The 13,334-nt window shown below is 39.4% G+C and overlaps 1 protein-coding gene and 1 long non-coding RNA gene across 2 annotated transcripts in view; both read left to right on the top strand.

The window, feature by feature from the left end:
• LOC105510423 (chromosome unknown open reading frame, human CXorf23) overlaps positions 1 to 8,776 on the top strand; it is a 56,388-nt gene extending 47,612 nt beyond the window's left edge. Inside the window, exons 11-14 of the mRNA XM_011940193.1 lie at positions 4,543 to 6,219; positions 6,811 to 6,921; positions 7,436 to 7,713; positions 8,383 to 8,776. Coding sequence (XP_011795583.1) covers positions 4,543 to 4,572 — 30 coding nt within the window. The 3' untranslated portion in view covers positions 4,573 to 6,219; positions 6,811 to 6,921; positions 7,436 to 7,713; positions 8,383 to 8,776. The remainder of the gene's footprint in view (positions 1 to 4,542; positions 6,220 to 6,810; positions 6,922 to 7,435; positions 7,714 to 8,382) is intronic.
• Positions 8,777 to 9,947: 1,171 nt separating this feature from the next.
• On the top strand, positions 9,948 to 13,081 carry LOC105510424. Its single transcript, XR_001001559.1, has 2 exons — positions 9,948 to 10,108; positions 10,506 to 13,081. It is a non-coding gene; the product is annotated as an uncharacterized LOC105510424 (long non-coding RNA).
• Positions 13,082 to 13,334: the final 253 nt, after the last annotated feature.

A 13,334-nucleotide genomic window follows, 5' to 3' on the forward strand; every position in this document is an offset into this window, starting at 1 on the left:
TAATTTTTTTATTTTTAGTAGAGATGGGGTTTCACCATGTTGGCCAGGCTGGTCTCGAACTCCTGACCTCAGGTGATCTGCCTGTCTTGACCTCCCAAAGTGCTGGGATTTATTAGGCATGAACTACCACGCCTGGCCTATTTTTTATTTTTTATTTTTTATTTTTTATTTTTTTTTTCCTGAGACGGAGTCTCACTCTGGCGTCCAGGCTGGAGTGCAGTGGCATGATCTCAGCTCACTGCAGCCTCCGCCTCCTGGGTTCATGCGATCCTCCTATTTCAGCCTCCCGAGTAGCTGGGACTACAGGTATGTGCCACCCTCCTGGCTAATTTTTGTATTTTTGGTGGAGACAGGGTTTCACCATGTTGACCAGGCTGGTCTTGAACTCCTGGCGTCAAGTGATCTGCCTGTCTTGGCCTCTGGAATTTATTTTATTTTTATGGTATACTGTAAAGTCGGGATCTAACTTTTTTCCCCAGTAAGTAGTTTTTTAAAACTGTTTATTGAAAATTTGTCCTTTCCCTGCTAATTGAAAATGCTGCTTTTACTATATTCTACATTCTTATGTATCCCTGATCTGTTTTTGGAAGCTTTGGAGTCTTCTAGCTTGTTTCCTTGCTTCTTGTGATATTCTTATTTCATCTCTTCAATCACAGTCATTGTCCTGAAACATAGATTGTATCATACCCCTCTTGCACAAACACTTTCCAAGTATTTTATTGCCTGCAAGAAAAGAGACCAAACTTGTTAGCCAGGTCTAACTCTAAGCTATCTTACTAGCTGCATTTCCCCATGGACTCTCTGCTTTTTGAAGGATACTGTATTTTCATGTATTTGTACATTTTTTCCTACTGTTCTCTTAGCTAGAAATAGCCTCCTGAATCCCATTCTTTTCTTATTAAACCCTACTTTCCTTTTAAGACCCACTGTAAAGCATATCAAAACCCCCACTTTAACTTGTGTTTCATTTAGTCTCTAATTAGTGTCATTTGCCTTCCTATTTCCCCAAATAGATTATCAAATCTTGAGGATGTCTCGTTAAGCTTTTTATTTTTTAAATTTTATTTATGTATTTATTTTTAGGCAGGGTCTCACTCTGTCGCCCAGGCTGGAGTGCAATGGTGTGATCACAGCTCACTGCAGCCTCCACCTCCCGGGCTTAAGTGATCCTCCCACATCAGCCTCCCGAGTAGCTGTGACTATAGATGTGTGCCGCCACACCCGGCTAATTTTTGTATTTTCTTGCAGATACAAGGTCTTGCCATGTTGGCCAGGCTGGTCTCGAACTCCTGGGCGCAAGTGATCCACCTGCCTCGGCCTCCCAAATTGCTGGGATTACAGGTGTGAGCCACTGCACCTGGCCTTATCAATCTTTTATCTTACCTTATTACCTTTCATATAGTCAATCTGCAGATAATGCTTATTGAATAGAGTTGAATTTATTCATACACACACATACACATCCATCCATATGCTCTAAACTGTTAGTGAACAAAAGCCATTGTGTCAGGGGTCCCTAAGACCACCCCCAGGTTTTGCTAGGACTCAGACAACTTAGCATATAGTCATTCTCATGAAAGAATACAGAGCAAAGTCAGCAAAAGAAAAAGACATATAGGGCGAAGTCCAGAGGAAGCCAGGCACAAGTTTCCAAGGGTTCTCTCCCAGTGGAGTCACACAGAACATACTTAATTTCCTCATCAACGAGTTGTGACAACACATGTGATACATTACCACCCTGGGAAGTTTGCTAGAGACTCAGTACCAAGAGTTTCTACTGGGGGCTGATCACGTAGGCATCCCCTGCCAAGCACATACCCAAATTCCAGACTGCCGGGAGGAAAACGAGTGCTCAGCATAAACCATATTATTTACACAAACAGTTTCAGCACCCAGCAGTTAATGGTGAGAACCCTTTTGAAATCTAAGTTCCCAGATGCTGGCCAAGGACCATTCTGTAAGCAGGCCTTTCCAAAGACAGCAGTCAGATCTGCTCTGTTAACCCTTTTCTGCACAACCTTTTTTTTGGAGGGAGGTCGGAGTCTCACTCTGTCACCCAGGCTGCAGTGCAGTGGTGCCATCTCAGCTCACTGCAACTTCCGCCTCCCAGGCTCAAGCGATTCTCTTCTCCTGTCTCAGCCTCCTGAGTAGCTGGAATTACAGGTGTGCGCCACTACAGCCAGCTAATTTTTGTATTTTTAGTAGAAGTACATGGTTTCATCATGTTGTCCAGGCTGGTCTCAAACTCCTGGCCTCAAGTGATCCGCCCACCTCAGCCTCCCAAAGTGTGGAGATTACAGGTGTGAGCCACCACACCTGGTCAACACAACCATATTTTTGTTTTGTTTTTGAGATGGAGTTTCACTCTTATTGCCCAGGCTGGAGTGCAATGGCACGATCTCGGCTCATTGCAACCTCCACCTCCCAGGTTGAAGTGATTCTCCTGCCTCAGCCTCCCGAGTAGCTGGGATTATAGACACCTACTACCATGCTCAGCTAATTTTTTTGTATTTTTAGTAGAGACAGGGTTTTACCATGTTGGCCACGCTGGTCGCAAACAATCATATTTTTGAAGAACTTAACTTCACAGATGGTTAATGCCTAAAGGGAAGAGAAAATCAATATGGTAGGAATGGTCAGGAGATATATGCTAAGTACTTTCATTGATACACTCTTCTCAGAGGAGATGGATTATAAGCTGAGGCCTGAAGAAGAGCAAGACATAGAAAGGGCTAAAGCCAAAGACCCATGTTTGGCAGTAGGATGTGAGGTTGGGGAGAAATGGAGGTGTGCAAATTATAGGGGGCCCCAAAAGCTGGGCAGGATATTTACGGTTTGATGTAGTGGCACTAGGACATCTTCCTAGACTGGGGAGAAAGTGGTACTTTAGGATGGCTACGTAGTTAGCAGTGGGTGGGGAGGTTCTGGGGAGAAGAGATGAGGTGCAGGAAGACCAACAAGGGAACATGTGCAGTGACCCAGATGAAAACCTAGATAAGAAGTGCTCATATATCTAGTTCAGCATTCTGCTTAAAAATGGACTTTTATGGCCAGGTGCAGTGGCTCACACCTGTAATCCCAGCATTTTGGGAGGTTGTGGTGGGTGGATCACTTGAGGCCAGGATTCAAGACCAGCCTGGGCAACATGGTAAAACCCTGTCTCTACAAAAAATACAAAAATTAGCTGGGTGTGGTAGCATGTGCCTGTAGTCCCAGCTACTCAGGAGGCTGAGGCAGGAGAAACGCTTGAACCCAGGAGGCGGAGGTTGCAGTGAGCCAAGATCGCACCACTGTACTCCAGCCTGGGCAACAGATGGAGACTCCGTCTCAAAAAAAATAAAAATAAAAAAATAACAAAGGTGGGGGATGCTTCTAAATCATTGAAAGGGTGGAGGGATCAAGTGGAGATAGGTTATGAAAGAAGCTGTGTCAAGGGTGAATGTAACTCAAAATAATCACACATTTAACAAGATATTTCAACTGAATTTTATTTTAGAATTATTGTAGTTAGAATTTCCTTTTAAAGTTGTAAGTAGGTAACATATTTTATTTTAAGATAAATTTATATGATTTTTATATTGTATAGTGAGTAAAAAACTAGGATACAATGAAGTCTACCTCTATTTAAAGGAATGATGTTGACAAATATATATGTGCATGTATTTTGAACATTTCATTAACCAAAATAGAAGAATAAGAATTTTCTATCAGCACTGTTTTTTGTTTGGATTCCATACTAATATAAATGCCAAAAAATAAATCAACTTTTACATTTCTTTCAGTTTTAATAGTGTAAGATCCTAGTGAAAGGTAAGGATATGTATATTAATAAATTTTTATTTTTTAATGTTCCTGAAAAATGTGCCATTCTACCATGTTTGCTCTGTTATTACTTGCATGGTCTTATGTCCAGTTTGTGGTTGGTAATTGAATATTGTGCATAGTATCACAATACAGAATCCACGTTCATTATCCTCTAATCATAGTCTTATTATTCGTGTAAATTCTTCTTCCTGTATTTATTGAAGCCTTACACCTTTTTATACTGTAGTTAACCATCCAAAAGCAAGAAGGTGTTTCCCCCTCTAATAACTTTCTCTGCAGTTATCAGTCAGTTAGAAGAGCCCATGTAGTTTTAGAATTAGAGATATAGGATGGAAAAGATAAAATACTAATTTGAGATGTGCGTGTGCAGTATCAGGCTCCATACTTGAGAGCCAAAGGTTTAAGAGTCTTGATTTTATGCCAGGGATGCCTTCACTGAAACTCACCCAAATAGCAGAATACTATTTTCATCAATTTACTAATACAGGTGTTATCTAGCACCATATGTTTTCTTTGTCCTATTGATTTATCATGTGATATTGCTTTGATGTGTTCTGTTGTTACTTTGCGCCTTTGGGGTTCCACATACCTTTGTGGGAATCTCAGGGTGCAAGTAACACTGTATAAATGAAAATACTTTGAAAATTGCAGTGTAAACTAGCTCAGATGTTTGACACTTTGTTTGAAGTCTTTGTTTCTCTTGTTTTCTCTCAATAGGAATATACAGATGTTGCCACAGGAATCTAATCTGAAATCGTACAAATGGAAATGACACTACAGGAGAATGTTTGGGAGCATCTCTCTCTTTTTGTCAGGAGTTAGAAGTGACACTAAGGCACTAATACTGTAACTTCTTGATAAAATAACTTTATTTTTTAGTAGTGGAATGCTGCAACTTTTTTACACCTAACAATTGCTTTTAAATTACAGTATTCAATTTAAAAGTTGTATTAACTACAGTTTCCTTTGCAAAAAGTCTCAAAAGAATCACTTGAAGGGCATTATTTGTTGATGCATTTTTCTCTGAGCATGGTTTCATAGAGAGAACTTCACCAAGTTATATTCAGACGTTTATATGTTGAAAGTTTTGCTTACGTAATAAAAACAAAAACAAGCATCTGAATTGTATAGTGTCTGTACATGAAAGAACTTTAAACAGTGGCCTTATGGTAGAAAATTTTATACCGGATTTTTCTTTTTCTGATGACATTTTGGCTTATAACTCGAAGTTTTCTTAAGTTTCTGAAGATCAAGGCCTATATAATTCATACATTTCATATTATAAGAAGGCAAGAGACAAGGTGCTTCAAATATTCCATCAGGTAGTTATGAGTGCACTGAATTTTTAGTAATGTGTTCATTCAGTTTTTTCCCACAACTATTTGCTCTTTTCCAATTTCAAAATGCTATTGTGGAAAATATGTAAAGATTTTGTAATCTATAGTCCATCTTATTTTTCCCTCAGGGCAAGCTTGTGCATATCATATTTTTAAAGGCTTTTTAAAAATCTGACACACAAAATCTCATATTTGAAAATTGTACTTTACTACTACAGCATTACACATTTTGCAAGCACATCTTATAGAGTGTTTACTTTTAGTTCGGTTGATATGTAGTGCGTACCTACTATGTGTAAGAGCAAATGGATGGGATTTTAAATGAAAATTTTAGGTCCCAATACCTTATTTCTTTATGTTTTCTGTGTTCTGCTTAACAGTATATATACATTCCCAATTACATTTTTGTGAAATGTTTATTTGTAATAAAATAAAATGTTGTTGCTCTTTCTGCTTAAAGAAGTTACTTGCCAGTTTGTGAGAACATTATTTTAATGTTGTAGGAGACTTATAGCCTTGGATAGCACCTGTTGATGTTTAAAGCCCTGTTCTGTGCTTACAAAGACAGAGCTTTCAAAATTAAAATGTGAAGGTTGATAAGAACTTGGTTTTTCATGACTGGATGTGAAAAATCTTAGTACATTCAGTTTTCCATATCTTTAAAAGATAGGGCAGCCTTTTCCTTAAGTGAGTTCATGATAAGGGGGGCAGGTGCACTTGATTCATTGCTAAGCAGGTAATAAATTTAGGTAGATGGCCTGTCTTGTACTGTGTACAATCTCTGTAGGTCAGGTTTTCCAAACATATTTAGCATTCCATTTATGGTAAGAAAGAAATGCATGCACACAGGTAGTATGGCAACTTTATATTGTGTTAGGTACTTATAAAATCTGTCCTAAATTTTAAAATAATTGATTTCATTTACTCCCATATTCTAGGGGACAGTTATGAGCCTTGAATATTTAATCATTTGATTGACAACTATGTATTGCACAAATACTGTACTAAAATTACAGCAATGAACAAGAAGACAAGACACATGGACCCTACCTTTATGGTACAAAGAGTCTAATAGGAAAAATGGACATTAAACAGAAATATAACTTGGTAAATGGCCTTTATAGCTCAATTTTTATTTATTGTAACACATAAAGGTAAGATGGCTGATTTACTATTATTCATTCCACAACTGATTCCCTATTTGGATATTCTTTTGGCACTGTCTCAAAATGCAAAGCGTGTTATCTGCAAAATACCTATGGAGAAAACATTGTGTGTATGAGATCTAAAGCCTAAAAGGAAAAACCAGCTTGATAATTTAGAGTATAAAATAAGGACAGGGACCATGTCTGTCTTGTCCACCATAGTATCCCCAGCACCCAGCTTCCTATTTGACATGTGGTAAGAGTTCATTAAATATTAGTTGAATAATGAATGAATAGGGAATAATAGAATATGTTTATTAGGAACTACTTGTGTAATTTTCATATGGAGGTTGAACAAAAGGTTATCCATAGCATTTTTTATATTGACTTGAAAGAATTTGAATTATTGAATGCATAAGACTTGAGAAGACAAGTTTTTTTTTTTTTTTTTTTTTAGTAAGTCCCATACCATTGCCTCCTCCCCTTCCTCCCCTACGTGCTAGGCCCTTCGCTGGTACTGGGAAGACAAAGATAATAAGACACAGTCCCTGCTGTGAGGAAGCTCATGCACTACTGAAGAAGAGAATCACAAAAACAAAGAATCACAATGTAGAGTAAGTACTTGAGTGGACATATATACAAAAAGTTGAGAGACAAGTTGGCATTTCTGGTTCAGCATCCCCTCGTCATGTTTTTTCCTATTGGTTTCACCAACCTCAGAAGGCACTATTCTTTTGGTGGTTTTGCTGGTTTTAAAAATTGATGCATTGGGGGAAACTGGGCAAATTGTACACGGAATCTCTCTGTATTATTTATTTTATAGCTGCATGTGAATCTAGAGTTATTTCAATATAAATTTCAATTTGAAGAATTGCCCATAGTCTTATCACAGAGAACACTATTATAAATATTTTGGATGATACATTTTCATTTTTTTCTATTGGAAAGAAACTCGCTACATTTACATATAACAATTTATGTAGATGTATACTATGTACCACACTTTACCTAATAAATCCGACATTTTTGAATAGTTTTTAAAAAAAAAAAAAAAAGATGGGGATACTTCCAGGCAGAAGCAAGAAAAGTAAAGCTGGATGAGAAACTCTTATCATCTTTATTACCCAGCAAATTCAATAACCACCAGGCACAAATTCACCAAGAGCAACCAAGCAAGGAAGGAAGGAGAAGAAGCTGATGCAACAAGGTGTGGTATGACTTCATCCCTCACCCATCCCCATAAGTAGCACTGAGTAAAACAATGGAGATGACAAAAATCTTGGTAACAGTGGGCCTCAGTGTGGACGAAGGCTCTGACGAGGCGACCAGGCCACGTGGAGGAGAGTCAAGGAAAACTCTTGGGACAACAAAGTCTTTGCTACCATCTCAGGACCTCAGCAGAAGGGGTAAGATTCACCAGGACTAGGCATTTCCCAGGTCTCAGAGCAGCCTAGGAAAGCCAAATCCTGCAGAAGTCAGAGACACCTTTGACTGGGTCTAGTGAGTTCTGGTTCTGGACGTTTAATGGGAACCTAGAAGAGAGGGGATACCCAGGTTCCCCAACAAAGTTCCATCAAATATGATGATTATGAGCTCTGAGTCCATTAAAATACAGAATGAATATTTAAGAACTGAGGAATCATAGATGTAGAATAGGATGTAAATGTTATAAATCTTGACAAGAATTAATGTACATTGACAAATTCAGACATGGAGGAGGTAAAGTGGGATAAAGACTAAGAACTAACCGTCTCATCATTCATGGCCAGGTGTCATGTCAAGTCATGTCTTAAGATTATAATATGGGGAAAAACTCTAGTGACCAACCTTAAGTTTTTCCACAATCTTTTTTTTTTCTTGACCTTAATACAGTGGTTCTCAAAGTGTGGTCCCAGACCAGCAACATCAGTGTCACCTGAGAACTTGTTAAAAATGCAGATTCTTGGCCCCACCCCAGACCTCCTGAATCAGAAACCCTGGGGGTGGGGCCAAGCAATCTGTGATTTAACAAGTCCTCCAGGGGATTCTGGCACATACTTGAGTTTGAGAAACACTGGTTTACTTATTCCTTTTAGGAACCAATGAAGAAACATTTATCTGAAGTTCAGCAGCCCCTTCAATTTCATTCCTAATTTTTTTTCTATTGCATTCAAATAAAGTTAAATCTAAAATTTGTTAGATGGCCGGGCACGGTGGCTCATGCCTGTAATCCCAGCACTTTGGGAGGCCGAGGTGAGTGGATCACTTGAGGTCAGGAGTTTGAGACCAGCCTGGCCAATATGGTGAAACCCTGTCTCTACTAAAAATACAAAAATTAGCCGGGCGCAGTAGCATGCGCCTGTAATCCCAGCTACTTGGGAGGCTGAGGCAGGAGTATCACTTAAACCCGAGAGGCAAAGGTTGCAGTGAGCCGAGACCACGCCATTGCACTCCAGTCTGGGTGACAGAGCGAGACTCCATCTCAAAAAAGAAAATAAATAAATAAAACTTGTTAGAATAAAAAGTTTAGGGATTCCCACCATCAATCCTGTCTGTACATATGAGTGAATTGAGAGGTCTGGAAACATACTCACCCACTGTTAACACTGTTGATTTTTTTTAATGGTGGGGTTATGAGTGACTGTACTCTTCTGTATCTATCAAATATAATGAATGTTGTATCATTTTTATAAAATAAAGTCTTTCTTTTTTAAAACAGTGGTAAGAACATTTCATCCATCCATTATATATCTGCTACCAAAATCCAGGTAAACAAGCTTTTACCTCTATAGGCTGGCTACTTCACTATAGTCCATTGGGGTTTTACTGCTGGCCATTCCTCCCACATCATAAAAAGTAGGTAGGCTTATTTTAAGTATGAATTGTGTTGAGTTTTAAATACAAATTATTGATTTATAATATTTAACAATAATATATAAAAAATTAAATTTGGCTGGGCATGGTGTAATACCAACACTTGAGGAGGCTGAGGCAGGTGGATTGTTTGAGCTTAGGAGTTTGAGACCAGCCTGGGCAACATGGTGAAACTCCATCTCTACAAAATATACAAAAATTAGCTGGGTGTGGGGGCGTGCACCTGTAGTCCCACCTATTTGGGAGGCTGAGTTGGGAAGATCACTTGAGCCTGGGAGATCAAGGCTGCAGTGAGCTGTGACAGCCTGGGTGACAGAGTGAGACCCTATCTCAAAAAAAAAAAATAATAATCTTACTGCTTTTCTTTTTAAAAAGAAAAACAACTTTTTTTTCCTGATCAAAAGTTGTTAAAGAAAAGATAACAGGCCCAAAATGGTGTCACTCATGCTGAGGTTCCATATCACCAAACAGAAACCTAAGTTGTTTGCTTGGAAGATGTGACCTTCCAACAAATCAGAAGAGACAGTAGCCAAATTCCATTAAGCCAGCAAGATTTCACTTATATCCCTGTAAGGAAAGTAACCTTGAAATGGCCACTTCTCTGTCTGTTCCTTGTTCCTGCTTTCCTCCACTTTTTTTGCCTGTAAAACTCACCCACTCTGTTTAACTCTTTGGAGCTCCTTTCTGATTTGTAGATTGGATGCTGCCTGGTTCATGCATCACTAATGAAAGCCAATCAGATCTTTGAAACTTGGTTTGTTGAATTTTTGTCCTTGACAAAGTAGATAGAATAGTATGTAAAAGAGAGAAAAATTTGTCTATAATCCCACTGCTCATAAATATTTAGTACAGACTAACATTTTGGTATTTTCTCATTAGTCTTTTTTCTGGGCTTTATTGTTTTGGTAGTTGAGATTATACTTTATTACATATATTCAGTCTTTGTGGGTAGTCACATGTTTAAATCATGTTTAAAGTTTATATGATATTCAAACATACCTATTGTAAAGGACAAGGAATAGAATCTCATTCCCAGGAAACTAAAAATGTTTGTTTGTTTGTTTGTTTGTTTGTTTGTTTTGAAACAGAGTCTCACTCTGTCACCAGGCTGGAGTGTAGTGGCGCGATCTCAGCTCACTGCACCCTCCGCCTCCCGGATTCAAGCAATTCTCCTGCCTCAGCCTCTCAAGTAGCTGGGACTACAGGCGTGTACCACCACACCCAGCTAATTTTTGCATTTTTAGTAGAGACGGGGTTTCACCTTGTTGACCAGGATGGTCTCAATCTCTTGACCTCGTGATCCACCCGCCTCGGCCTCCCAAAGTGCTGGGATTACAGGCATGAGCCACCTTGTCTGGCCTTAAAAATGTTTTATAAAATCCTGAATTGTATTAAAATTGAGGGGTTTTGGCTGAGCACAGTGGCTAACGCCTGTAACCCCAGCACTTTGGGAGGCAGAGGTGGGCAGATCACCTGAGCTCAGGAGTTCAAGACCAGCCTGGCCAACATGGTGAAACCCCATCTCTACTAAAAATACAAAAATTAGCTGGGTGTGGTGGTGCATGCCTGTAATCTCAGCTACTCAGGAGGCTGAGGCAGGAGAATTGCTTCAACCAGGGAGGTGGAGGTTGCAGTGAGCCCAGATTGCACCACTGCACGCCAGTCTAGATGACAGAGTGAGACTCCATCTCAAATAAATAAATAAATAATTAAATAAATAAATAAATAAAATTTAGGGGTTTTGTTTGTTTTGATGTACTCATCATTTAAGATGTTAAAAAGTGATTAAACTTTACAAATATTTTTCTAATGTAAATTCTCATCCCAGATTCTAATCTCTTCTAATGATACTCATTATAATATTTAGTAAACAAGAAATTGACTTTAATGTTGAGTTCTCCCTGATGACAATTTTTGCAAGTGATTGCAGGGAACACAATGCTACTAGCTTAATGGTCTCTTAACAACTATGGTGAAAAAACGTTCCCAAAATAACGTTCAAAATGCTAAACTTAGGATTAACATATGGCCCAGCAATTTCTCTCATGGGTGCTTTCCCCCAAAGAATCGAAAACAGGGACTCAGACACTTGTATGGCAACTTTAATTGCAGCACTATTCACAAGAGCCAAAAGGTGTCAACAACTCAGGTAAACATCTGGATAAACAAGACTCAGATTGGTGGCCTTCCCAACCTAGCCTTGCTGAATTAGCTGCCCCTCCTCTGGGTTCCCAGAATACCAAACACACCCCTGCTTAAGATCAAGCATGTCAAATAAGGACCTGTTTATCTCTCCCCTCTATCTAGATCAGTGCCTGACTCAGAACTAAGAAAGAAAGATACTTGCTGAATGACTAAAGGACCAGCCTTTTTTTTTTTTTTTTTTTTTTTTTGTCAGCGTTGACCAGGTTGACCTCGAATGTGTAGCCTCGTCTTCCTGTGCGCCGGGACATCCAGCCTGAGCCACCGTGGCTACCAAGAGCCACCTTCTTAAGCAAAATCTTATAGTGGCTTCCTGGTACCTACAGAAAAAAGAAAAAAACTTCAAATTCTAGCACCTGGCTTATGAACTACTTGAAGAGAAAGGTGGGGAGGTGGGCTGCCCTTCAGGTTTTCTGTTACCCAACCTTGTCTCCCAACAGCTCTCCCAGGAGACCTTTGTCTCATTGTTTCCTGAAGATGCAGGGATGAACCATCAGGCTCTATACATCTGCTCTGGGCCAGGTACTATGTGAGAAGAAGTGTCATTGGCCACCCTCGGTGGCTTCCTTCTGACCCAAGCCTTGGCTTATTCATTCACCTCCCCAGTCTCTTCCCTCCCTGCCACTGATCCACATTCTACCTATTTTTCCATATGGGCATTTCTACCAATATTTTAATTCACCTTTTTCCACTTCAAATTCTTAACATTTCTAGAACAGAGGTCTTGTAATTTTCCTTTTCACTAATAGACTTGGAGGTTAATTATAGTCACCCTATTATGCTATGGAACACTAGGTCTTACTCCATGTATCAAACTATTTTTGCACCCATTAATCATCTCCTCCTTATCCGCCCCTCCCCACCACCCTTCCCAGCCTCGTAACCATCATGCTACTCTAGCTCCGTGAATTCAAGTTTTGTGTTTTTTTTAAGCTCTCACATATAAGTGAGACCATGTGATATTTGTCTTTCTGTGCATGGCTTATTTGACTTCACATAAAGTCCTCCAGTTCTATCCATGTTGTTGGAAATGACAGGATTTCATTATTTTTATGGCTGAATAATAGTCCATTGTGTATATGCACCACATTTCCTTTATCCAATCAAAAGGAAAGAGTGGAACTGGAATGTTTCTTTTTTTCTTTTTCTTTTTTTTTTTTTTGTTTGAGACAGAGTCTCACCCTGTCGCCCAGGCTGGAGTGCAGTGGCAATCTTGGCTCACTGCAACCTCTGCCTTCTAGGTTCCAGCAATTCTCCTGCCTCAGCCGTCCAAGTAGCTGGGATTACAGGCACGTACCACGATGCCCAGCTAATTTTTGTATTTTTAGTAGAGATGAAGTTTCACCATATTAGCCAGACTGGTCTCGAACTCCTGACCTCAAGTGATCCACCCGCCTGAGCCTCCCAAGGTGCTGGGATTATAGGCGTGAGCCACCGTGCCCAGCTGGAACTGGAATGTTTCTAACACAAAGAAATAATAAATGCTTAAAGTGATGCATATCCCAGTTACCCTGATGTGATCATTACACATTGTATGCTTATATCAAAATATCAGTTCCCCACAAATATGTACAACTATTATGTATCCATGATAATTAAATGTATATGTATGTGTGTATATATATATATATATTTTGGCCAGGCGTGGTGGCTCATGCCTGTAATCTCAGCACTTAGGAAAGCTGAGGCGGGAGGATCACTTGAGGCAAAAAAAAAAAATAGACTCATCAATAGATACTAAATATATGAGGCAATTTTGATGAGCAGGACATTTCAATGTGTAAAAGTGTTTTCTCACAGATTGCTTATTTATTGCAAGGCAGGAGGGAAAAACAGCAATTGTACAGTGGAAAGAATGGATAACTCTTTGATCAGGGGATGAAAACATCACCGAGGAGGGGCAGATGGACATCAGTGTGATACTGTTACAGTAGGTAGCTGTATGAGCGGGGCAGGAGAGGACTCCCCCGAC

This window comes from Colobus angolensis, unplaced genomic scaffold (genome assembly GCF_000951035.1).
Source record: "Colobus angolensis palliatus isolate OR3802 unplaced genomic scaffold, Cang.pa_1.0 Scaffold188, whole genome shotgun sequence".
Taxonomy (NCBI): Eukaryota; Metazoa; Chordata; class Mammalia; order Primates; family Cercopithecidae; genus Colobus; species Colobus angolensis.